This window comes from Uranotaenia lowii, chromosome 1 (genome assembly GCF_029784155.1).
Source record: "Uranotaenia lowii strain MFRU-FL chromosome 1, ASM2978415v1, whole genome shotgun sequence".
NCBI classification, from domain to species: Eukaryota; Metazoa; Arthropoda; class Insecta; order Diptera; family Culicidae; genus Uranotaenia; species Uranotaenia lowii.
The window spans coordinates 75,021,400-75,040,504 of NC_073691.1; the positions used below are offsets into that span (position 1 = coordinate 75,021,400).

Here is a 19,105-nt window from a genome sequence, read left to right on the forward strand (position 1 = left end):
TTTCAAAAAAATTCCAGACTCTAATTGACTAGAATTCTGTTTACAGGATTCTGAATTATATTTCTGAATATCGAATTCTGAATTCTGAGTTCCAAATTCTGAAATATCAATTCTGAATTTGAATTTTGTGATTCATGTTCTTGATATTTTTTGAATTTGAGATTTGCATTCAGAATTCTGAACTCTGAGTTCTGAATTCTGTATACTAAATTCTGAATTCTGAATTCTGAATTCGGAATTCTGAATTCTGAACTCTGAATTCTGAATTCCAAATTCTGAATTTTGAATTCTAAATTCCGAATTTTGAATTCTAAATTCTGAATTTTGTACTCTGAATTCTGTACTCTGAATTCTGAATTCTGGATCCTTAATTCTGAATTCTGAATTTTGCATTCTTGAATTCTGAGTTTTGAATTCTGAATTCTGTCTTTTAAGTTCTGTCTTCTGAGTTCTGTCTTCTGAGTTCTGTCTTCCGAGTTCTGAGATCTTAACTTATTACTCATAGTCCTGAATTCTAAGACCTGAATTTTAAATTCTTAAGTTCTGCATCCAGAGTTCTGAATTTTGAATGCTGAATTCTGATTTCTGCAGAATCAAAGCAATCGAAAGTTTCCCATTAATTCAACCACGGTATAAAGAAAGTTCAGATACCGGTATTACGATAGCAACTTACTATCTTCTACCGTTATCTGACATTTTCTTCTACCGTGGTTGAGTTAAAGGAACTCTTTCGATTGCTTTGATTCAGTAGAATTATTCAACCAAGTAGGCTCACATCACATATTAGTGTCTAATTTCTGCACTCTGAGTTCTTTTTAGTTCGGGATTTAAATTCGGGTTCTTAATACTGAATTCTAAATAATAAGTTTTGAAATCGTAGTTGATCTGTCTTTGGACTGCTGAGTTCCGATTTTTAATTTCCTGGTTCTGAATCATGAGTTTTGAAAATGAAAATTATGAAATCTTACTTTTAAATTCAGAGTTCATAACTCTGAATTTTGCAAAATGAGTTCTTAATTCTGAGTACTGATTTCTTAGTTCAAAATTGTGATACCTGGATTATGAAATCCTAAATTTCGGTTCTGCAATCAAACATTTGCATTGAGTTCTATGTTCTAAAATCTTATTTGTGCCTTCTGAATTCCAAAATTCTAAGAATGATATACTCAGTTCTAAATTTTGACCCCTTCATTCGGAGTTTTTTGCTCTAGAAATCAAGCAATAAATTCTGAGCTCTGATTTCTGAGTTTTAATTATAATTTGGAATTCTAAATAGTGATTTTTGAGTTCTAATTTATGAGCTCTAAATGAGCTACGAATTCTGACCTCTCACTTTTGAGATTTAATCCCTGCATTCTGAATTTTAAATTCGAAATTCTAAGCTCCAAGTTCTGTTCTGAGATTTAAGTTCCTAATTCTAAGTTCTGCATTCTGAATTTAAGTAAAAAAAACCTGAATTTGAATTCCGGAATTCGGACTCCATCAAATAATTTTCCATTCTGGAATTCGGGCTTAATCGAAATAGAAGAAGCAAAATTTCGAACTTTGAAATTTCGATACAATAATTCGGACATAGCCCAAAGTTCCGGACTCGTAAATTCAGGGTCAAAAAATCAATGACATAATTTGTAATTTGCTGGAAAAATTCTGAATATTAAGTTCTGAATTCTGAAATCTCAATCCTGAATTCCGAATACTTTAAAATTTGAGATCCTCATTCAGAGTTCTGAATTCTTAGTTCTATCTTCTGAGATCCGAGATCTTAACTCATAACTCTAACCCAGCAAGGAAAAAATTCATTACCGTTCATTTTCCGCTTCGCTGCGAGATAAATCTGAAGCGGCCCGGATCGGATTTATTTCGCTGCGAAGCGGAAAATGAACTTAAAAATCACTGGGAAGTTTAGAATTCTTAAACCTGAATTCTAAATTCTTGAGTACTGAATTCTGCGTTCTGAGTTCTGAGTTCTATATTCTGAAATCTTATTTGAGCCTTCTGAATTCCAAAGTACTAAGTTTTAATCCTCTGTTCTAAATTTTGACCCCTTAATTCAGAATTTTTTGTTCTACAATTCAAACAATAAATTCTGAGCTCAGATTTCTGAATTCTGAGTTTTAATTATAATTCGGAATTCTGAATAGTGAATTATGATTTCTAACTTATTAGCTCTTAATGAGTTACGAATTCCGACCTCTCAATTTGGAGATCTGATCCCTGCATTCTGAATTTTAAATTCAAAACTCTGAGCACTAAATCCTCAGTTCTGAGATTTAAGTTCCTAATTCTAAGTTCTGCATTCTGAATTTCAATAAAAAAAAATCTGACTTTGAATTCTGGAATTCGGACTCCATCCAATAATTTTCCATTTTGAAATTCGGGCTGAATCGAAAAATCAGATGCTAAATTTTGCACTTTGAAATTCCGATACAATAATTCGGACTTACGAAGTTTTACTTCAAAATTCGAGCTCGAAAATTCGGACTCGGAAATTCAGGCACTGAAAATCAATAACATAATTTGTTGAAAAACTTGATTCTGAATATTACGTTCTGAGTACTGAGAATTAAATCCTAACTTCTGAATCGTTTTAAATTTGAGATCTGCATTCAGAATTCTGAGTTCTGAATTCTGTCTTCTGAGTTTTCTAAGTTCTGAACCTGAATTGTAAACTCTTGAGTACTGCATTCTGAGTTTTGAATTCTCAGTTCTGAATTCCGAATTTCAGTTCTTAATTCTAACTTCTGCATTCTAAGTTTTATGTTCTTTATGAATGGAACGACTGTGATTGGTTTATTTTTTTTTAAGATTTTTAACAGCTATCAGTCTCGGATTTTTAAGTAAAAATGACTGTTTTTACTTAAAAAATAGTCGTTTTTACTAAAAAAAATCGAGACTGATAGCCGTAAAAAATCCTTTAAAAAAATGTTAATTTTTGTTCTACAATCAAACTTCTGGATTCTGAGTTCTATGTTCTGAAATCTTTACTGTGCCTTCTGAGTTCCAAAGTTCTAAGTACGATATCATCAGTTCTTAATTTGGGTCTCTTAATTCAGAGTTTTGTATTCTAGAACTGGAGCAATTAATTCTTAGCTCTGATTTCTGAATTCTGAGTTTTAATTATAATTCGGAATTCTGAAGAATGATTTCTGCGTTCTAAATTATTAACTCAAAATGAGTTATGAATTCTGACCTCTCAATTTTGAGTTCTGATCCCTGTATTCTGAATGACAAATTCAAAATTCTAGGCTCTAAATTCCTAGTTCAGAGTCTTAAGTTCTAAATTCTAAGTTCTGCATTCTGAATTTAAATTCAGATTCTGACTCTGAATTCCGGAATTCGGACTCCATCCGATAATTTTCCATTCCAGAAATGAGGGTTCTGAAATTCTGAATCTAAAAATCGGAAGCTGAATTTTGCAGTTTGAAATTCCGATGCCATAATTCGGACTTGGGAAGATCTCAATCCTGAACTCGGAATTCTTTTAAATTTGAGATCTGCATTCAGAATTCTGAATTCTGAGTTCTGTTTTCTGAGTTCTGAGATCTTGATTCATTACTCTAGGTTCTGAATTCTAAAACCTGAATTTTACACTCATGATTACTGCATTCTGAGTTCTGTTCTGAATTTTGAGTTCTGGATCCTGAGTTCAAAATTGTGAGACCTGAATTCCGAAATTCTAAATTCCTACATCTGCATTCTGAGATCTTTAGTTCTAAATTATGACCTTGTGTTTTAATTTTTGTATTCTGTGTTTAGAATTTCAGTACTAAATTCTTAGTTCTTATTTCTGAATTCTGAGTTTTGATTTTCATACGAAATTCTAAACTGTGATTTCTGAGTTCAGAATTACGAGCTCAAGATGTCGTTCGAGTTCTGACCTCTCAATTCTGAGTTCTAATTCCTGCAATCTGAGTTTCAATATTATAAGTTCTAAATTCTGAGATCTGCATTCTAAATAAGTTCTGAGTCTTGAGTTCTAAATTCTAAGATCTGCTTTCTGAATTTAAATTCAGAATTCTAATTCTGACTTCCGGCTTTCGGACCTCATTCGATAATTTTTCATTCTGGTTTTTAAATTCTGAATCTGAAAATTGGAAGCTAAATTTCGCACTTTGAAATTCCGATGCAATTATTCGGACTTTGAAAAAAATTCGAGCTCGGAAATTCAGTCTCAAAAAATTTACAACATAATTTGGAGTTTGCTGGAAAAAAATGATTCTGAACATTTAGTTCAGAATTCTGAGATCTCAATCCTAATTTTTGAATTCTTTTAAATTTGAGGTCTGCATAGGGGAGAATGAGGATACTTGATCCCTGGGGATACTTGATTCCTTAGCTATATCTCGAAACTGGAATGTCTAACAAAGATTAAATGTACTAGAAAAATGTGCCAAAGTGAGCAAAATAACAATGCTTGTAGTTTTAAAAATTTCAACAAAATAATTGTTTGAGTAATTGAACTTTGTTTGAAAAATTTCACAAAATGTAACTTGAAGATCTTTTTTCATCACTTTAAAATGTCCCTTACATGGGAATGTTATGAAAAAAATATATGTTCCAATGTATCAATCGTTCGAGCGTAAAATGAACTTCATAATGCCATATTTTCAAAGCAATGGAAAACTCTCAACTTTTTTTCAGAAAAAGTTTTCTAAAATGTTGATTATGGGTACAATTGATCCCCTAGAGTTGGGTACAATTGATCCCCTTTCCAAATGGCATATTTTTCTTCTGAATTGATCGTTATGATTGCTGATTACGAAATTACTAATATTTATCCAAAATCTAATATTTATCAAACACTTGTCTGAAGAAAAGAGCAAAAATAATTAATTTTCTCTTAATTATAAAAAAGAGCGCCTGTAAGTATGCAATGTTATTGGCGTTGAGACAAAGTTATAGAATTGTCTTCTTATGTCTGCTATAAGTTGTGTAATGAGAACAAACATGACCAAAATAGTCAATTAACATTCCATCTTGGGGTTTTGTTTGATTTTTATACCAGGATTAGGGCTTCCTGAATAAAAGATCAAGTCTCCTTCAATAGGGGATCAAGTCTCCCCTAACTTCAGAAAAATCGCATTTTTTTACTCCCACGAAAATGCTTCTAGTTCATCAACGGGTTCAAGTATTGTTCTAATTTTCGGAGCATAGAAACTAGAAGTTACAAGCTGTCAGAAAATGTAAAAGACGGCGAGTTGCTAAATTTTTCCGAAAAGATATGGTGAAAATAAGAAAAGGGGATCAAGTATCCCCACTCTCCCCTACAGAATTCGGAATTTTGAATTTTGTCTTCTGAATTCTGAGAATTGACTCATAACTCTAAGTTCTGAATTCTAAAACTTGAATCGTTAACTCTTGAGAACTGCATTTTGAGTTCTAAGTTCTGAGTTCAAAATGGTGAGACCTGAATTCTGAAATTCTAAATTACGGTTCTTTATTCTAACTTCTGCATTCTGAGTTCCATGTTTTGAAACCTTGTTCATGAGTTCCAAAATTCTGAGTACGATATCTTCAGTTCTAAATTTAAAACTTCTAATTCTAAGTTTTGTATTCTGTGTTTAGAATTTCAGAACTACATTCTTAGCTCTGAGTTCTGAATTCGGTGTTTTGATTTTCAATCGGAAATCAGAAATGTGATTTTTAATTTCTGATTTCTGAATTATGAAATCAACATGTCGTTCGAGTTCTGACGTCTCAATTTAAAATCCTTGCGTTCTGAGTTTTGAATCCAATATTATGAGTTCTCAATTCTGAGTTCTGAATTCTAAATTCTCAGTCTCGCTTGGGTTCTAAATCCAGAATTCTGATTTTAAATTCCGGTATTCGGACCCCATTCGATAATTTTCCATTCTGAAACTTTAAATCTGAAAATCGAACTCTGAGTTCCGCAATTATAAATTTTGATGCAAAAACTCTGATTCGGATATTCGGACACGGAAATTCGAATTCTGAAAATCAACAGCTAAATTTGTAATCTCGACTTCGAACTCTTATTCAGGAATCAAAATTCTCATTCTGACTTTGAGCTTTGACTTAAAATCCTGATTGCGGATCCAGACTTTGCATTCTGACTTCGAATTCTTATCACCCGAAATCAGATGCTAAATTAAGATTCTCAATTCGGAAAATAAATGATCGGAATGCGACCAGACCGAACTGAATGCCAGCGGTATTTTTTACGAACAATTGAATTTTATGTGCCAATATTTTTATCTTGAGATAAAATCTTTGAAGTTTATGAACCAGAATCGATATTTTATAATCCAATGAATTCAATTCAATCTGGTTTTTGAATTAAACGAGATTCAATTTCTGTTGTTTTTAAATTTTCACATGGCGCTCAGCTCGGTCTCGTCGAAATCCGGCCAAATTTGGACTAGGTATTCGGTTTATGAATTGCTACTCAAAATTCAGAATCGGAATTTAGATTCATCATAATTCAGAAGGAAGCAAAAACCAGAATTTACAATTTGTCCGACGTTTCGGCCTTTGGCCTTAGCCTTCCTCAAAGGATATATTGCATTATACACACACAGTTTAATGCAATATATACCTTGAGAAAGCCCAAGACCAAATGCCGAAACGTCGGGCAAATTGTAAATTCTTGTATTTGCTTCCTTCTGACTGAAATGCCAATTTGAATCATAAAGGAATTCAGCTTCGGAATTGGGATTTGGATTTCATACGCGAGTTCCAGCCGGAGTTTGGATTCGAAAATCAAATTCGAATACTAAGTTCGAAATTTGTATTTGAAATTCGTATTCAGATCTCATATTCGGAATTCGGATTCCAAATTTTAATTCCAAATTTGCATTCGCCATTCGCATTCAGAATTCGGATTCGGAATTTGGATTTGAAATTAGAAAAGAAAAGAAAATCCTTTTGGGTATCCGAATTCGGAACAAGATTGCCGAAAAAAATGCTGTGTTCTGTGCAAAAAAACAGTAACTTTGTGATTCGACTTCAAAATTCGGTGACGGGTTTTTCGTGATGCTGTTTCCCTAAATTTGATTAAAGGTGTCAAACTCTAACAAATTTGATCATTATAATTAGAATTAACTTCATCTGCACGCTTCTTTTTTTAAACTCAAAATTAAGTTGTTTTGGTTCAAACCAAAACTTCAGTGGCAGCCCTCAGCTTTGAGTTTGACTGAGCAATCGCAAAGCTAAGTTCTGAAAAAAACTGTAATTCGAAATCCATACTCGGAGACCAAGATTTGGTCTCAGGATTTGGAATTTGGATTCAGAACTTTTAAAAGTAGGTAAATGATAAATCGCATTAAAAATGCGAATTTGGAACTAGGAGTTGGAGGTCAGATTCAGATTTTTTTTTCTTTTTTTTGAAACTCAGAGGCGGAATTAAAATTAGGAATTTGGCATACAGAATAAGGAATTCAAATAGAAATTTCAGGATCAGAAATTAGGTAAGAGTTTAGATTCTAAACTCTGATTCTAAAATAGCATTTGGCATTCGAGGGCTGAATTAGGATTTGGAGCCTGAATTTGGTTTTGAAAGGTCGGTTCCTCAATTCGGAATTCAGATTCGAAATGATTTTGAATTTGGAGTCTAAATTTTGATTCTGAATTTAGATTATAAATTACGATTTTTGGTTCCTATGATCTGCGATGACCCATCAATTCACGTTTTCTTCCAGTTTTGGGTAAATTAGGATGTGATCAGAAATTTGAGTAAATTACTGAATTTTCTCGCTCATTAAATTACATTAAAGCTTTGTAATTATAATGCTCATTAAAGAAATTTACGGTTTTGAACGCAGTTTTTTTTTGTTTTAATTAATTTATGCGGCTCCCACTTTCCGAGAATTTTGGAATCCATGGAACAAATCTACATTGTAAATAATATTTGCTCGGTTCATTGTGAACCATTTACCAGGCCACAATTCAGCAGAGCCTCCGCCTTCCAAATCGAAACATCCGAAAACCCAATACAAATATCAATCAGCATCATCCTAAATTCAGAATCATCGATAAAGCTCGTCCGCTTTTTACCCGCGAATAAATGGGACGGTTCTCTCTTTCGGTTTTGAAAATGCAAAGCTATCACTTACGGTTTCGTCGAATCACTTAATTAAATTCAAATCAGACAATCGTCCATTCATCTAGAAGAACATGATCGGGGTGAAGAAATTGGAGAATCATTGGGGAAGGCGGAAGTACATACATACACTGATAAGCGGGTTTTCAACCATCATTTGTTGGAAACCAATATTTATTGAATCGGTTTCCACAGCCATTCGGAACAGTAGACTTCTACCCATTCTAGTCAGACAACATCGAGCTGAAGGAAAGAGATCTGAAACCATAAATCTCATAAAATTTCATACCCCTCTACTAACAACACACTCGTCCGAATACATTCACATCCACGTATAAACGCCAAACAACAACAACTGTGCATTTTGATCGAGATCACATCAGTAGATTGGCTGACGTTTAAAGTGATCGAAAACAGCCGTATCAAAGTTTTATAGCGGAAATAAGTATCAATATGGATTACCGACTCTGAATTTGCACAAATTGTTCGTTTGAATGACTAAATAGTATGCCTTAGTTATACATACATACATCCTTCCTGCCCCATTGTATTTGCTAATGTTTGCGCTCATAATCAATCAAAAACACAAACATACACACACACAATCAGAAACACACGTTCACACAAACATTCACTCACATAAATATATAGCTATAAAACGATGGACCTGAAATAGAGACATATTGCATTTAGCGATAGTGCATCCGATTTTTCTTTTTTCAATTTGAACTTTTGAATGGAAACCAAACACAAAACGAGTCAGGATTAGTACTCACTTGGGAGTTTTTTTCCCTGCGTTTTTTTCCCAACCTTCCCCGGCTCTAGTTTAGAATGCATAAACCATAAAAGTGAAAATTCAATCGCTCGCAGAGCTTCAGCAAAAACAAATCCAATTCTGTTTTAATGCGTGTGCGAGTATGGTGTGCCTTCGTATGTGATTTGATGATTTCAACCGCCCATACCCTATACCCTGTGCGATATGCCGAGTGCAAAACTATGAATCACAAATATATTTAATGGCGTTGAATGGGTGATTAGTGAAATATGGTTATGATTTATAGCTGCAGGCTTGTAGTTTTCAACGAACACGCACACAAAATTCTGTAGTAGTTGCCATCGGCCATCGGGGGTGGAAAACATTTCAATCGCTCGCTAGCTCTTGATTGCCGGGATGAATCGCAAATCATCGGTTGTGGATTAGCATTCAAAAACAGGCGGCAACATTTATATTAATGTATGTCGTTTTTTTTTCCTCCGATAGCAATTTCACAGAGATATAGAAGATAAAAAATCAACATACTTTTCAACGTGTCTACCCTGAAACAATTCAATTCCAAATGGATTGGTCTATTCGATCATTTTTTGTGAAGCAAACTTCTCGGGAACATTTTGAACTGGAACGCCCATTATGACCAGACTTGAAATTCATCAACTGAAAGAAACATTTTTTATATCTACAGAACACATTTGAATATATTATGACTTCAGAAACAATAAAGAATAGAATCTCTGAATAAATCGATAGCCATGAAACAAGCAAATACTTTCAAATCATAATTCACGACAAAAAAAACTACTTGAGAACTCCGATATTCCGTACTCCGGAGGTTCCACTTGTTGATGTCCTGTTATAAAAGAAAAGAACTCCTTTATAGCAAATTAGCAACGGTCTGCTTTCCTTCCCTAACTCTTTTGGCTTCGGTTTGACGGCCTTCCGAGGCACCCACTCAACGGCCAACTAGTGGCCTTCGGTTACAAAATTTCCATGGTTATTGCAGGCCTCAGATTGTCAGAAGCTCGATTTGAAGAAATTTTCTTTCTTTCGACTCGACAACCTTCTTTGGCCGATGACCCTTCATGTCCCCAGTCGAAGAACCATTGCGTTACTCTCGTTCTACGATCCTCTATGTACTTGGTCCGATGACCGCTTAGTGGCTTCGGCTTGCGACCTTCCATGACTCCAGCCTGATGATCTTCCGCTTTCAGCTCGATGATGTTCTATCTGATTTTGATTTCGGCTTGATGGCATTAAAGGGCGTCCACGATGAAATTGCCACTCACAAAATTGATTCGCTAAATTCGAGTTTTCATCCGATTGCCATCGAATATTCAAGGATTGAAAAATAACTATTAAACCAGCCAGAAGATTGTTGGGACGTTGTGGGCCTTCAGGAGAGGAAGTAGTCGCTTCTGGAGGCACTCTTCCATGTACACCTGTCCGTTCATCGTGTCCTGGGTCACGAAAGGTGCACTTCGCTTCCCGCACGTGCAGAAAGGTGGCCAACCAGAAATTTATTCGCAAATTTGGACATCTTCTGGGTGCGGACATGCTCCGGAACGCTGAACTTCTCCTTGGCTGTGAAAAAGGTTGCCGGGGATCCGATTGAAGTCAGCCTTCACATATGTTTTGTCGTCCATGATGCAGCATTCAATTTTCGTCTGCATGTTGAGGTACAACTTCCTAGCACAGGTTTTGGTGGACTTGTTCTGCTTCTCGTCGCGTTCAGGGGCCTTTTGTACCTCGAACGTTCGAAACCCAGCCTTAGTTTTGGCCTTCTGGACAAAACTTCGTCTTAGGTGCAGCTTCTTAGCCACATCCCAAATGGTGGGTTTCGGTTGAAGGCCTCAACTACGCGGTTGTGGTTTTTAGTGTTGTACGGAATACTTTTCCTTTCACTTCTAGGCTTCCAAGTGGTGGTCAATCGTTCCTCAAACCGCTTAATCACTCGCGACACCGTGGAATTCGCTATTCCCAACGTTTTAGCGATGGAACGATGCGAGAGATCCTTCTTTTCGTGATGAATGCGCAAGATTTTTCACGCACGAGCTGTTTTTTCGACTCCATATCCGCGAGTTTTGATCATAGGACTTGCAGGATGTAAACAATGCACTATGAACTAAATCCACCCAAATTTTTATTAAATTCTACCCAACAGTTTAAAAGTGGCAGTGTGGCAGTTCAATCGTGAACACCATTTAAATGACGTTAACTCGGCGACTTTCCAGTGATTTTGGTCCGATGACCTTTTATGTCCTCAGTGCGAGGACCTCTGAGTGTCTCTAACTCGACGATCCTCTATGCCACACCGGTTTGCCAACTTTCCAATGGGTTCCCGAATCGACGACTTCCGCTAAGCTCCCGACTGACCGATCACCTTCCATGACACACCGGATCAATGATCTTCTGTTGTCCCGGTCCGATAAACTTCCAGTGGCCCCTACTCGATAACCTTCCATGCTTGTTCAACCTTCCGGTTTGTTCGACCACCTTCCATGTTCCCGGTTTGACCACCTTCCATGATACCTTCCTTCTGGCTTCTGGTTCAATGACCTTCCATCGTCCCGATTACTTTAATGTATGGGTTTCAGTTCCACGATTTTCTAGTCTGGGGAAGCTCCATGTTCTGTGGCGATAACCTCCCAGTGGTTCCGATTCCACCAACTTCCACGGCATCCGATCGGAAGACCTCTAAGTAGCTTTCGCTCGATGATTCTTCATCGAATCCGGTTAGAAAAACTTCCAATGGCATCCTGGATCGACGATCTTCAATGGCTAAGTGCTGGCAACCCTCCAGTTGCTTCGATAGTATAGATGAAAGAAGAGAACTACAGTCTGTTTGATGTTAAAAGTCTGGTTTAAATCTGTTCCAAATTACAGGTGAATTAAAACTGTTTAATGTGAGGCACAAACTCGAGCTACAAATCCAAATGTTTATGTAAATCAGTGAAATACATGACGACATTTACGACACCTCTGGTTTTGACCCGTAACCTGTAAATGACGCTCAACGGGTCTCTTGTAGACGTTTCGTAAAAACCTGACAGATAATACAGTCAAGTCGATGGGAAGTCGATGGACGTTTAACAGCACTGTAAGAGGCTGCTCACAGGTTGTGTATTCTCAACCGAATCAGAAGAACTCTCCAAACCAAGTTGAAGGCTGCTGTAACGGTTTATCTACCAATTCTGATACTGTCCGACGCTTCTTCCACCATCTGGTACGAAATACCACGGGATTACCTAATTGCCCTGGCTTCCTCTCTTAACAACTTATTATTTATTTAAATGGTGTTCCATCTCACGGTGTAACCTGATGAACAATATTCCTCCAATACACTCGGTCACCACTCGGTGCCAACCGTTCTCCAACTTCTAGGGCATCCCACATTCGCCAGATCACGCTCTACTTGGTCTAACCATCTCGCTCGATGCTCCCTTGCTCGTTTCGTTCCTACCGAATTCGTAGCAAACACCTGTTTTTTGATGGTTCGTAACACTCGTAGCTCGAATACTCCTAGTGTGCGCGGGTTCTCATCGAGCAATATCCATATCTCGTGCCCGTAGAGAACAACCGGTCCAATGAGCGTCATGTACAGGTTACACTTCGTGCAAGCGCTAAGTCTTCTCGACCGCCATTGCTTGTGGAGTCCATAGTAGGCACGAATTCTGCTGATCATTCGCCGCCGGATCACCAATGAGTCGAGATAGACAAAGTCTTCGACTATCTCTAGCTTGTCGCCGTCGATCGTGACCTTGTTATTACTGGTTCACGATGTCCATTTAAATTCCAAGGTTCTTGACTGAGGTTGAAAGTGGTACAACTTCTCCTCTAAAAACTAATGCCACGTTCGGCACAATAGTTCCGTTTTTATTTAAGACAATAGCTTGGGTTTTTTTCGGGTTCTATACAAGAAGTTGTTATTGGACCATTCCACGATTCTTGCCACATCTTGATTGACTTGCTCGATAAGGTTGTCTACTTCGTTCACAGAGCCAGAGATGTACAGCTGTAAATCATCAGGGTAGAGATGTATTGTTGTATTGATGTATAGGCAGAAAAGAAGTGCAATCAGACAAGAACCCTGTGGAGTGAATTCTTGAATTGGTGAATTCTTTTTCTGTACTTAGACTGACGCTCAGCAAGAAGAAGAGGTGTGGAACAGTCAAGATATTCAATTATCTGGGAGAGCATGACTTTCGAATATTTTCGATATTGCCGGTTAGGGCATACACGCTGTTAGGGCATAGCCTTTGAGTTGCGCGAGAACAGAAATTCTAGGAATAGGAGCAATAAGAGCCTTTTGAGTTGCGCGGGAGCAGAAATCTTAAGGACAGGTGTAATAAGAGCCTTTTTTACCAGAAATGATTAAGTATCGACTATGGAGTTGAAAAGTTCACAAAGGATGGGAAACACGAAAGGACACAGGAGTTTTTCAAACAAAATAGGAATCTCGACAGTACCAGTAGTGTTAGAATGTAAGTCGTATATTTTGCAACTGATTGCACCAGCTATAGTGTGATGAAAGCTCAAAGTTGGTCTACGAGTGACGTTGTTTTGTACCGGTGTGTTGGATGATCAGTACTGATAGGTGGTAGCATCTGTCAGTGACCCTCAGAGGAGAATGTATTCAGTTCTTTAACGTCGCCCTTCGGTACAAGAAGGGTTGTCCTTAGGGTTGTTATGTACACCTTACTCCAAAAGGTTTTAAATAAGATTGTGATCGAAATTGTTATCACTTCTTTAGCGATTGGGTTTTCTCTGATACAGGCAAGGTTACTAACATTGATATATTACTTTATCTTGTTAGTAATCCAGGGAGTGTGCTCATCACGCAGAGTAACGGAGTTTTCATGAGCGTGTCGATCAAGGAGGCATCTAAGACTTGTCGAAAGAAATTGTGCATTGGTGTTAGGGTCAGTCGTGGCATGAAAAGGTTCGACATCTAAAGCTAGAAAACCAGCTTGAAGTTCCATATAGTCTATGTCTCGAAAACTTCTCAATAATTTTGTTTGAGGTGGTGATCTATGTGTTCTAATATCGATGAGTAAAAATACTACCTCGTGATCTTAAACTGAGCTACCTAGCAGAACTTTAGATTTGACGACGTGTTCAGGTGAGTCAGTTTCCATGAGATCAATTGTAGTAGCACTAGATTCCGTGATACTCGTGTAATCAGTTGGGAGCAAAGGTAGATGGAAAGTAGAATTAATTTAGCGCAGCGCTGATAGGTTAGGGGAAGGTTGTTGGGAAGATTAGTTGATATCATTTAGTCGCCAACTAAAAACAAGCTGTCAAACTGGTGATCCGTGCGATCAAGTAGAAACTTCTCATGGCAACTGATGCAACGTTATTATAAAAAACGGATTTAAGAATAGTGTAAGCCCTAATGCCTTTTTGAATGTATATACCGATGCCTCCACAGGTTTTGAGCGCCCACGAGAAGCAGGAAGACAGTCCTCACACAACGGGTGATTTTCCGAAGAGAATCTTTGAAGTTCGCTCTGGCGACAAGGTGGTCTTCACACTACCAAACAATATGCTCGAGGTCAAGGTCCCCAGTCCCATGACCTTCCAGTGGCTCCAGAATAACGACCTTCCAGTAAATCCAGGTTGACCGTCCACCAGGCACCAGGCCAACAACCTTCCTTGTCCTCGGTCCGATGACCTTCCGCTGACTTCGGCTCCTCGAACTTTCAATCATCTGGTCGGACGACCTTCCATTGAACTGGTTCGACCATAGCTTCGGTCCAAACAACTTTTCTAAACCAGAACTGAACGACTTCTAATCGACAACCTTCCATCGTACCTATCCAACGACTATCCAGTGGCGTTGGCGAGACGACCTTCACTGGGCTCCGGCTCCAGACCTTCCATGGTTCCGATGACCTTCAATGGCTTTGGATCGACGACCTTCCATGGCACTGGTGCAACAATTTTCCATTATACCGACGACTGTACCTATTTTCAGTCCCAACAACTCTTCTAAGCCAGAACTGGACGACCTTCAATCTTTAATTGGCTTTCCAACAACTATCCAGTGGCTTCAGTTCAACGATCTCCCAAGTACCTGGTTTCAACAACTTTTCAATGAAACCTCAACCTTGAAATGGTTTCCCAGACCAAGACGACCTTCATTAAGCTGCGGCTCCAGTCCCTCCATGGTCCCTATGACCTCCAATGGCTTCGGATCAACGACCGTCCATGGCTCCGGTTCAGAGGCCTCTTCTAGCCCACGGCTATACGACCTTCCAATGCACTCCCAATGGTCTCGTACTTCCGATCTTCTATAGCCACTTGTCTGACGACTTCCTATTGTAACGGCTATGGCTATAGTTCTTTGTTCGACAGCTTTTTAGTGGCTTCGGCTTGACGATTTTCCATGGCACCAATCCGATACTCTTCCAATGGCCTTGATCAGGCGACCTTTCGTTGCTCTGGCTTGACGACTGCCGGTATCCGATGACCTTCCAGAGGCTCCGGTCCAACATCCTTCCCGTGACTCCGAGCAGACAACCATTTATTAGTTCTAAGTTAGACCGCCTTTTATCTGGTTCCCGGTCTAACGAACTTCTGATCGACGATCTTCCGATGGCTCCGACTAAACTTGTGGTTTCAGTCCGATGCCATCCCATTGGCTCTGGCTAGATGATCTTCCGACGACTCTGCTCAACGGCTCTGCACAACGATTTGCTCACAGCTCCCTCCTTAGGATGGTTCCTGGCTCGTTGATCTTCCTCAGTTTAGAACTTTGTCTTCCCATCGCCTTTGCCTCGTCAAACTGCCAACTGATTCTACTTTTAATAGTGTTGTAGGGATAATTTCGGATAGTTTGAAGTGATTTTGGTGAAGATCACCGGTTAACTTGCAGATTGAAGGTGTATATCCCTAAAATTGGCGCACACGCACTGGAAAATATATTCGTTCGAGAGTGACTTTCAGGGGATCGCGGGATCTGGCGCCACCCGGCCTGTTCGACAGAACTAGGTTAGTCAACCGGTTTTTTACAGTGCGGTTCTATGAGAAGGTCTGTTTTTAACTAGAACAATGAATTTCAGCCTCTGGTGAACACAGCCCCTAGCGCGATATCAGCACTAGAGACCGTGTTTTGCTTTAAGCCAAGAATTTGGGGTCCTGTAAATTCATGAAGGAAGTTCAACCTGGACCAAGAAGCTTCTGTTGCTTCCAAGCTCTTTTGGTCCGGACTCTACAATCCGAATATGGTTGGCAATCTTTTTTTCAAGCATTCATCTTTGTAAACTTGAGCATTTATTGTACCTTTTGTGAAGAAAAAAATTGACCGCAGACCACAGGTACGAATAGCTTGCCATACTAGAACCGTCTGCCCAAATGTTTCAATCGCAATCGTGAAGTCGGTATCATTCACTTCCTCGTCCGTAGATTTCGTGTAGAATTGTGCGAAGCGTCCCTGAATCCTGTTTGACGTAGGTTTCGTCGTCCATTAAGATGCACCTGTTGATGTTGTTGTCCAGAATCCGTTCGTAAAGATTCCGTGCCCTTGTTTTGTTTTGTACCTTCCGCTTCTCGTACTTCTTCAAATAGTTCCTGGCCTTCTCTGTATCATCCCAATGATGGTATTGAACGCGATTTCTAGATTCAAGATCAATACGAACCATAGCGAAGATGAAAAAAAGTAACCGTAAAAATTGATAGCACAAAACTTTTTAAGCATGTAAACAAACTTTTGCTTGCATGCACACAGAAAAAAAGTTCACCCATTTTGAGTAAACTGGTTTTAAAAGTTGCTTATGAATTTTCAATACAGTCTTATCTACTAACAAAGATGTTTATCTACGGACTCAGTTATCTTTTTTTACTAATGATGAATTAATTGAAAAAAAGGACCGTACTTGTACATGTCACAAGTTGGCCTGTAATTGACCCAGTATCTGGACTGAGTAGGCCAGTTATCTTGTATTTCCAGATTGAAAGTGAATCGAATTTTTGCAGAACTTATCTCCGAATAGCTTCGTGTGTTCTCCGATGTTCAGCTCTCGGATTTGGTCAGTCTCAGAATTCTAGCTCAATTGACTCTCCCTGGATGGTGCTGCCACCTTCTAATTTGAACTGTCTTTTGTATGTTTTGAATAACGTTACTCCGCTTCAGAATTCAGAATCTTCAATTACAAACAGAATTCAGACTCATGACAAAAATAATTGGATCAGAATCAGAATTCAGAATGGAAACATCAAAAATATTCAATACAATTTTTTTATAGGTATCAAAACTCTGTGAGTCTTCGAAAAAAAAAATCGATGATCGCGTGAAATATATCCATTCTTCAGAAAAGACATATGTTTAAACACATGATGCATACCTTTAGTTCTTCAAATGTAGTGTTTATATTTTAGCAACAGATATTTTTTAGCCAAACAATTTTTCCAAATCTGCTATCTATAAGCTTGACCAGTTCGACTTTCTTTTCTCGTTGGGTTTTCCCCCTTATGCGTTACTATATTGTTATGAAGCATTCTATATATATAATTCACCCCTGAGATTCAATTGAGATTCAAGCATATTTACATACGTTTATAAACATACCTTTATTAGCGATTTTCTTTGCCTGCAGATTTAGCAATCAGCCTGGCGTTGAAGCGTTTCCACCAATAAAAAGAATGCCAAATAACGAAACAACTGAACGTTGGAAAAAATGTTACTTTGCTAATCACCCTCTTGTTATCCCTTCTCTCTTTTTTCCATTTGTTTTGGAAACCAAAAAAAACAAACAAACCAACACCACCTTCCAAGGGATCACAAATCGATACGAAGGATGACCGGAACATCGGGCAGCGAAGACGATCCTACACATTCCGGTAAGTTGAATTTTGTAGTTTTTTTTTTCTTGGTCATCAAGTGGTAAGAAGTTTAAAACAATAGTAGGCTTCTGCCTTTCTGAATCCAGCTCTTCTTCGTATGACTTCATTTTGACAGAAAACATTAACAATCAATCGACATTAAAAAATTTTAAACTAGACATTTTAAATTGTTTACTTTTTGTCTTCATTGTTGTATTATTTTTTAGATATTCATCTTTCATTCTTTTCATATCGTAAAATATATTAGAAAAAATCTAAGCAACACGCATGCTATCTATAAAATAAAACATAGATTATGTTGGTTATATCTTCTGTTTGGTAAAAAAAAAAACTCTAGAGAAAAATCTCTCATTCGTACGGTTTGATTCATTAATAAACAATCGCGAAAGTTAAAGTTTATATCTATGAATACGATTTAACTTTGAACATTAAATTGTTTTAAACATGTAAGTAGATTAAAATTTCGTTCACAAATGTACCTTATAGTGCTTAGTTAAAAAAAAGATATCTCAAATCTAATAATAACAACAAATCGTTAATCTGTTTTGAAAACCAAAACTTAAAATATCTTTGAAAAACAAAAGTCAGAACCAGCGGGCATTATCGTGTTTCTATGTTTTTCAAGGAATCACATTCCGTTTTCACTTTCACCGTTCTCGTTGAAAATGAAACTCTTTCAAGAAAAGCGAAAATCAAACAAAAAAAATGTTACAATCTTACAGTTGAAAATTCTACGGAAATTCAATTTAGCCGGAGTGCTAATACTCCCGGCCCAAAACCCCTTAGATTTTAACTGGTTCTTTTTTCTGTTCTGTTGTATTCGTTACATCAAGACAAGAGTAAGCAAAGCCACTCTCGAAACAAACAGAGCAAAAATGAGCTTTCAAGGATCGGCTCCCATTTGCTTATTCAAAAAATGAATCAGATTTCTTCTTAGGGAAAACCTTCATCCTTAGGGAAAACCTTTTTTTTCTTCTTGGGCCCCGTGCAATTTGCAACCCCATATTTTGAATCCCCACCGAGTTTTTCTGGTGTTTTCTTTTCCCTTTTTTGCAAGCAAGCATAAGAGAGTCGGGTAAATCAGCTTAATAATTACAAGTACCACAGCGAGCGCAGCTCCCGAACAACATCAAAACGCTTAGCTGGGAGTGGAAACATAAATTAATCAACAAAAACGGTGGATTTTCTCCGGCTTGGAAGTCCACTGGCAAAATTACTGCATGATATAATTGGAAAGGGAAAAGGTTTTTTTTTGTGTTCCCTATTCTCAGTTGGAATTTTGGTCGAATTAGCTGAGAGCTTATCGCACCAGCCAGGACTATTAATTACTCTAATAATAACTACTTATTGAGTAAATGTCATGAAATCATTGGGCATGATAGATAATATCCAAGAAATCAAAATTAATCATTTTCATAAAACTTGAAGCT

The 19,105-nt window shown here is 37.6% G+C and overlaps 1 protein-coding gene across 10 annotated transcripts in view; it reads left to right on the forward strand.

Moving 5' to 3' along the window:
• Positions 1 to 19,105, forward strand: part of LOC129739173 (disintegrin and metalloproteinase domain-containing protein unc-71) — a 1,315,240-nt gene that overhangs the window by 1,271,487 nt on the left and 24,648 nt on the right. For 6 of the 10 annotated variants that reach the window (XM_055730592.1, XM_055730589.1, XM_055730594.1 and 3 more), the window contains one exon: positions 17,608 to 17,672. In XM_055730592.1, the coding sequence (XP_055586567.1) occupies positions 17,608 to 17,672 (65 nt within the window). The remainder of the gene's footprint in view (positions 1 to 17,607; positions 17,673 to 19,105) is intronic. The other 4 variants (XM_055730590.1, XM_055730595.1, XM_055730596.1 and 1 more) reach the window with 1 other exon arrangement.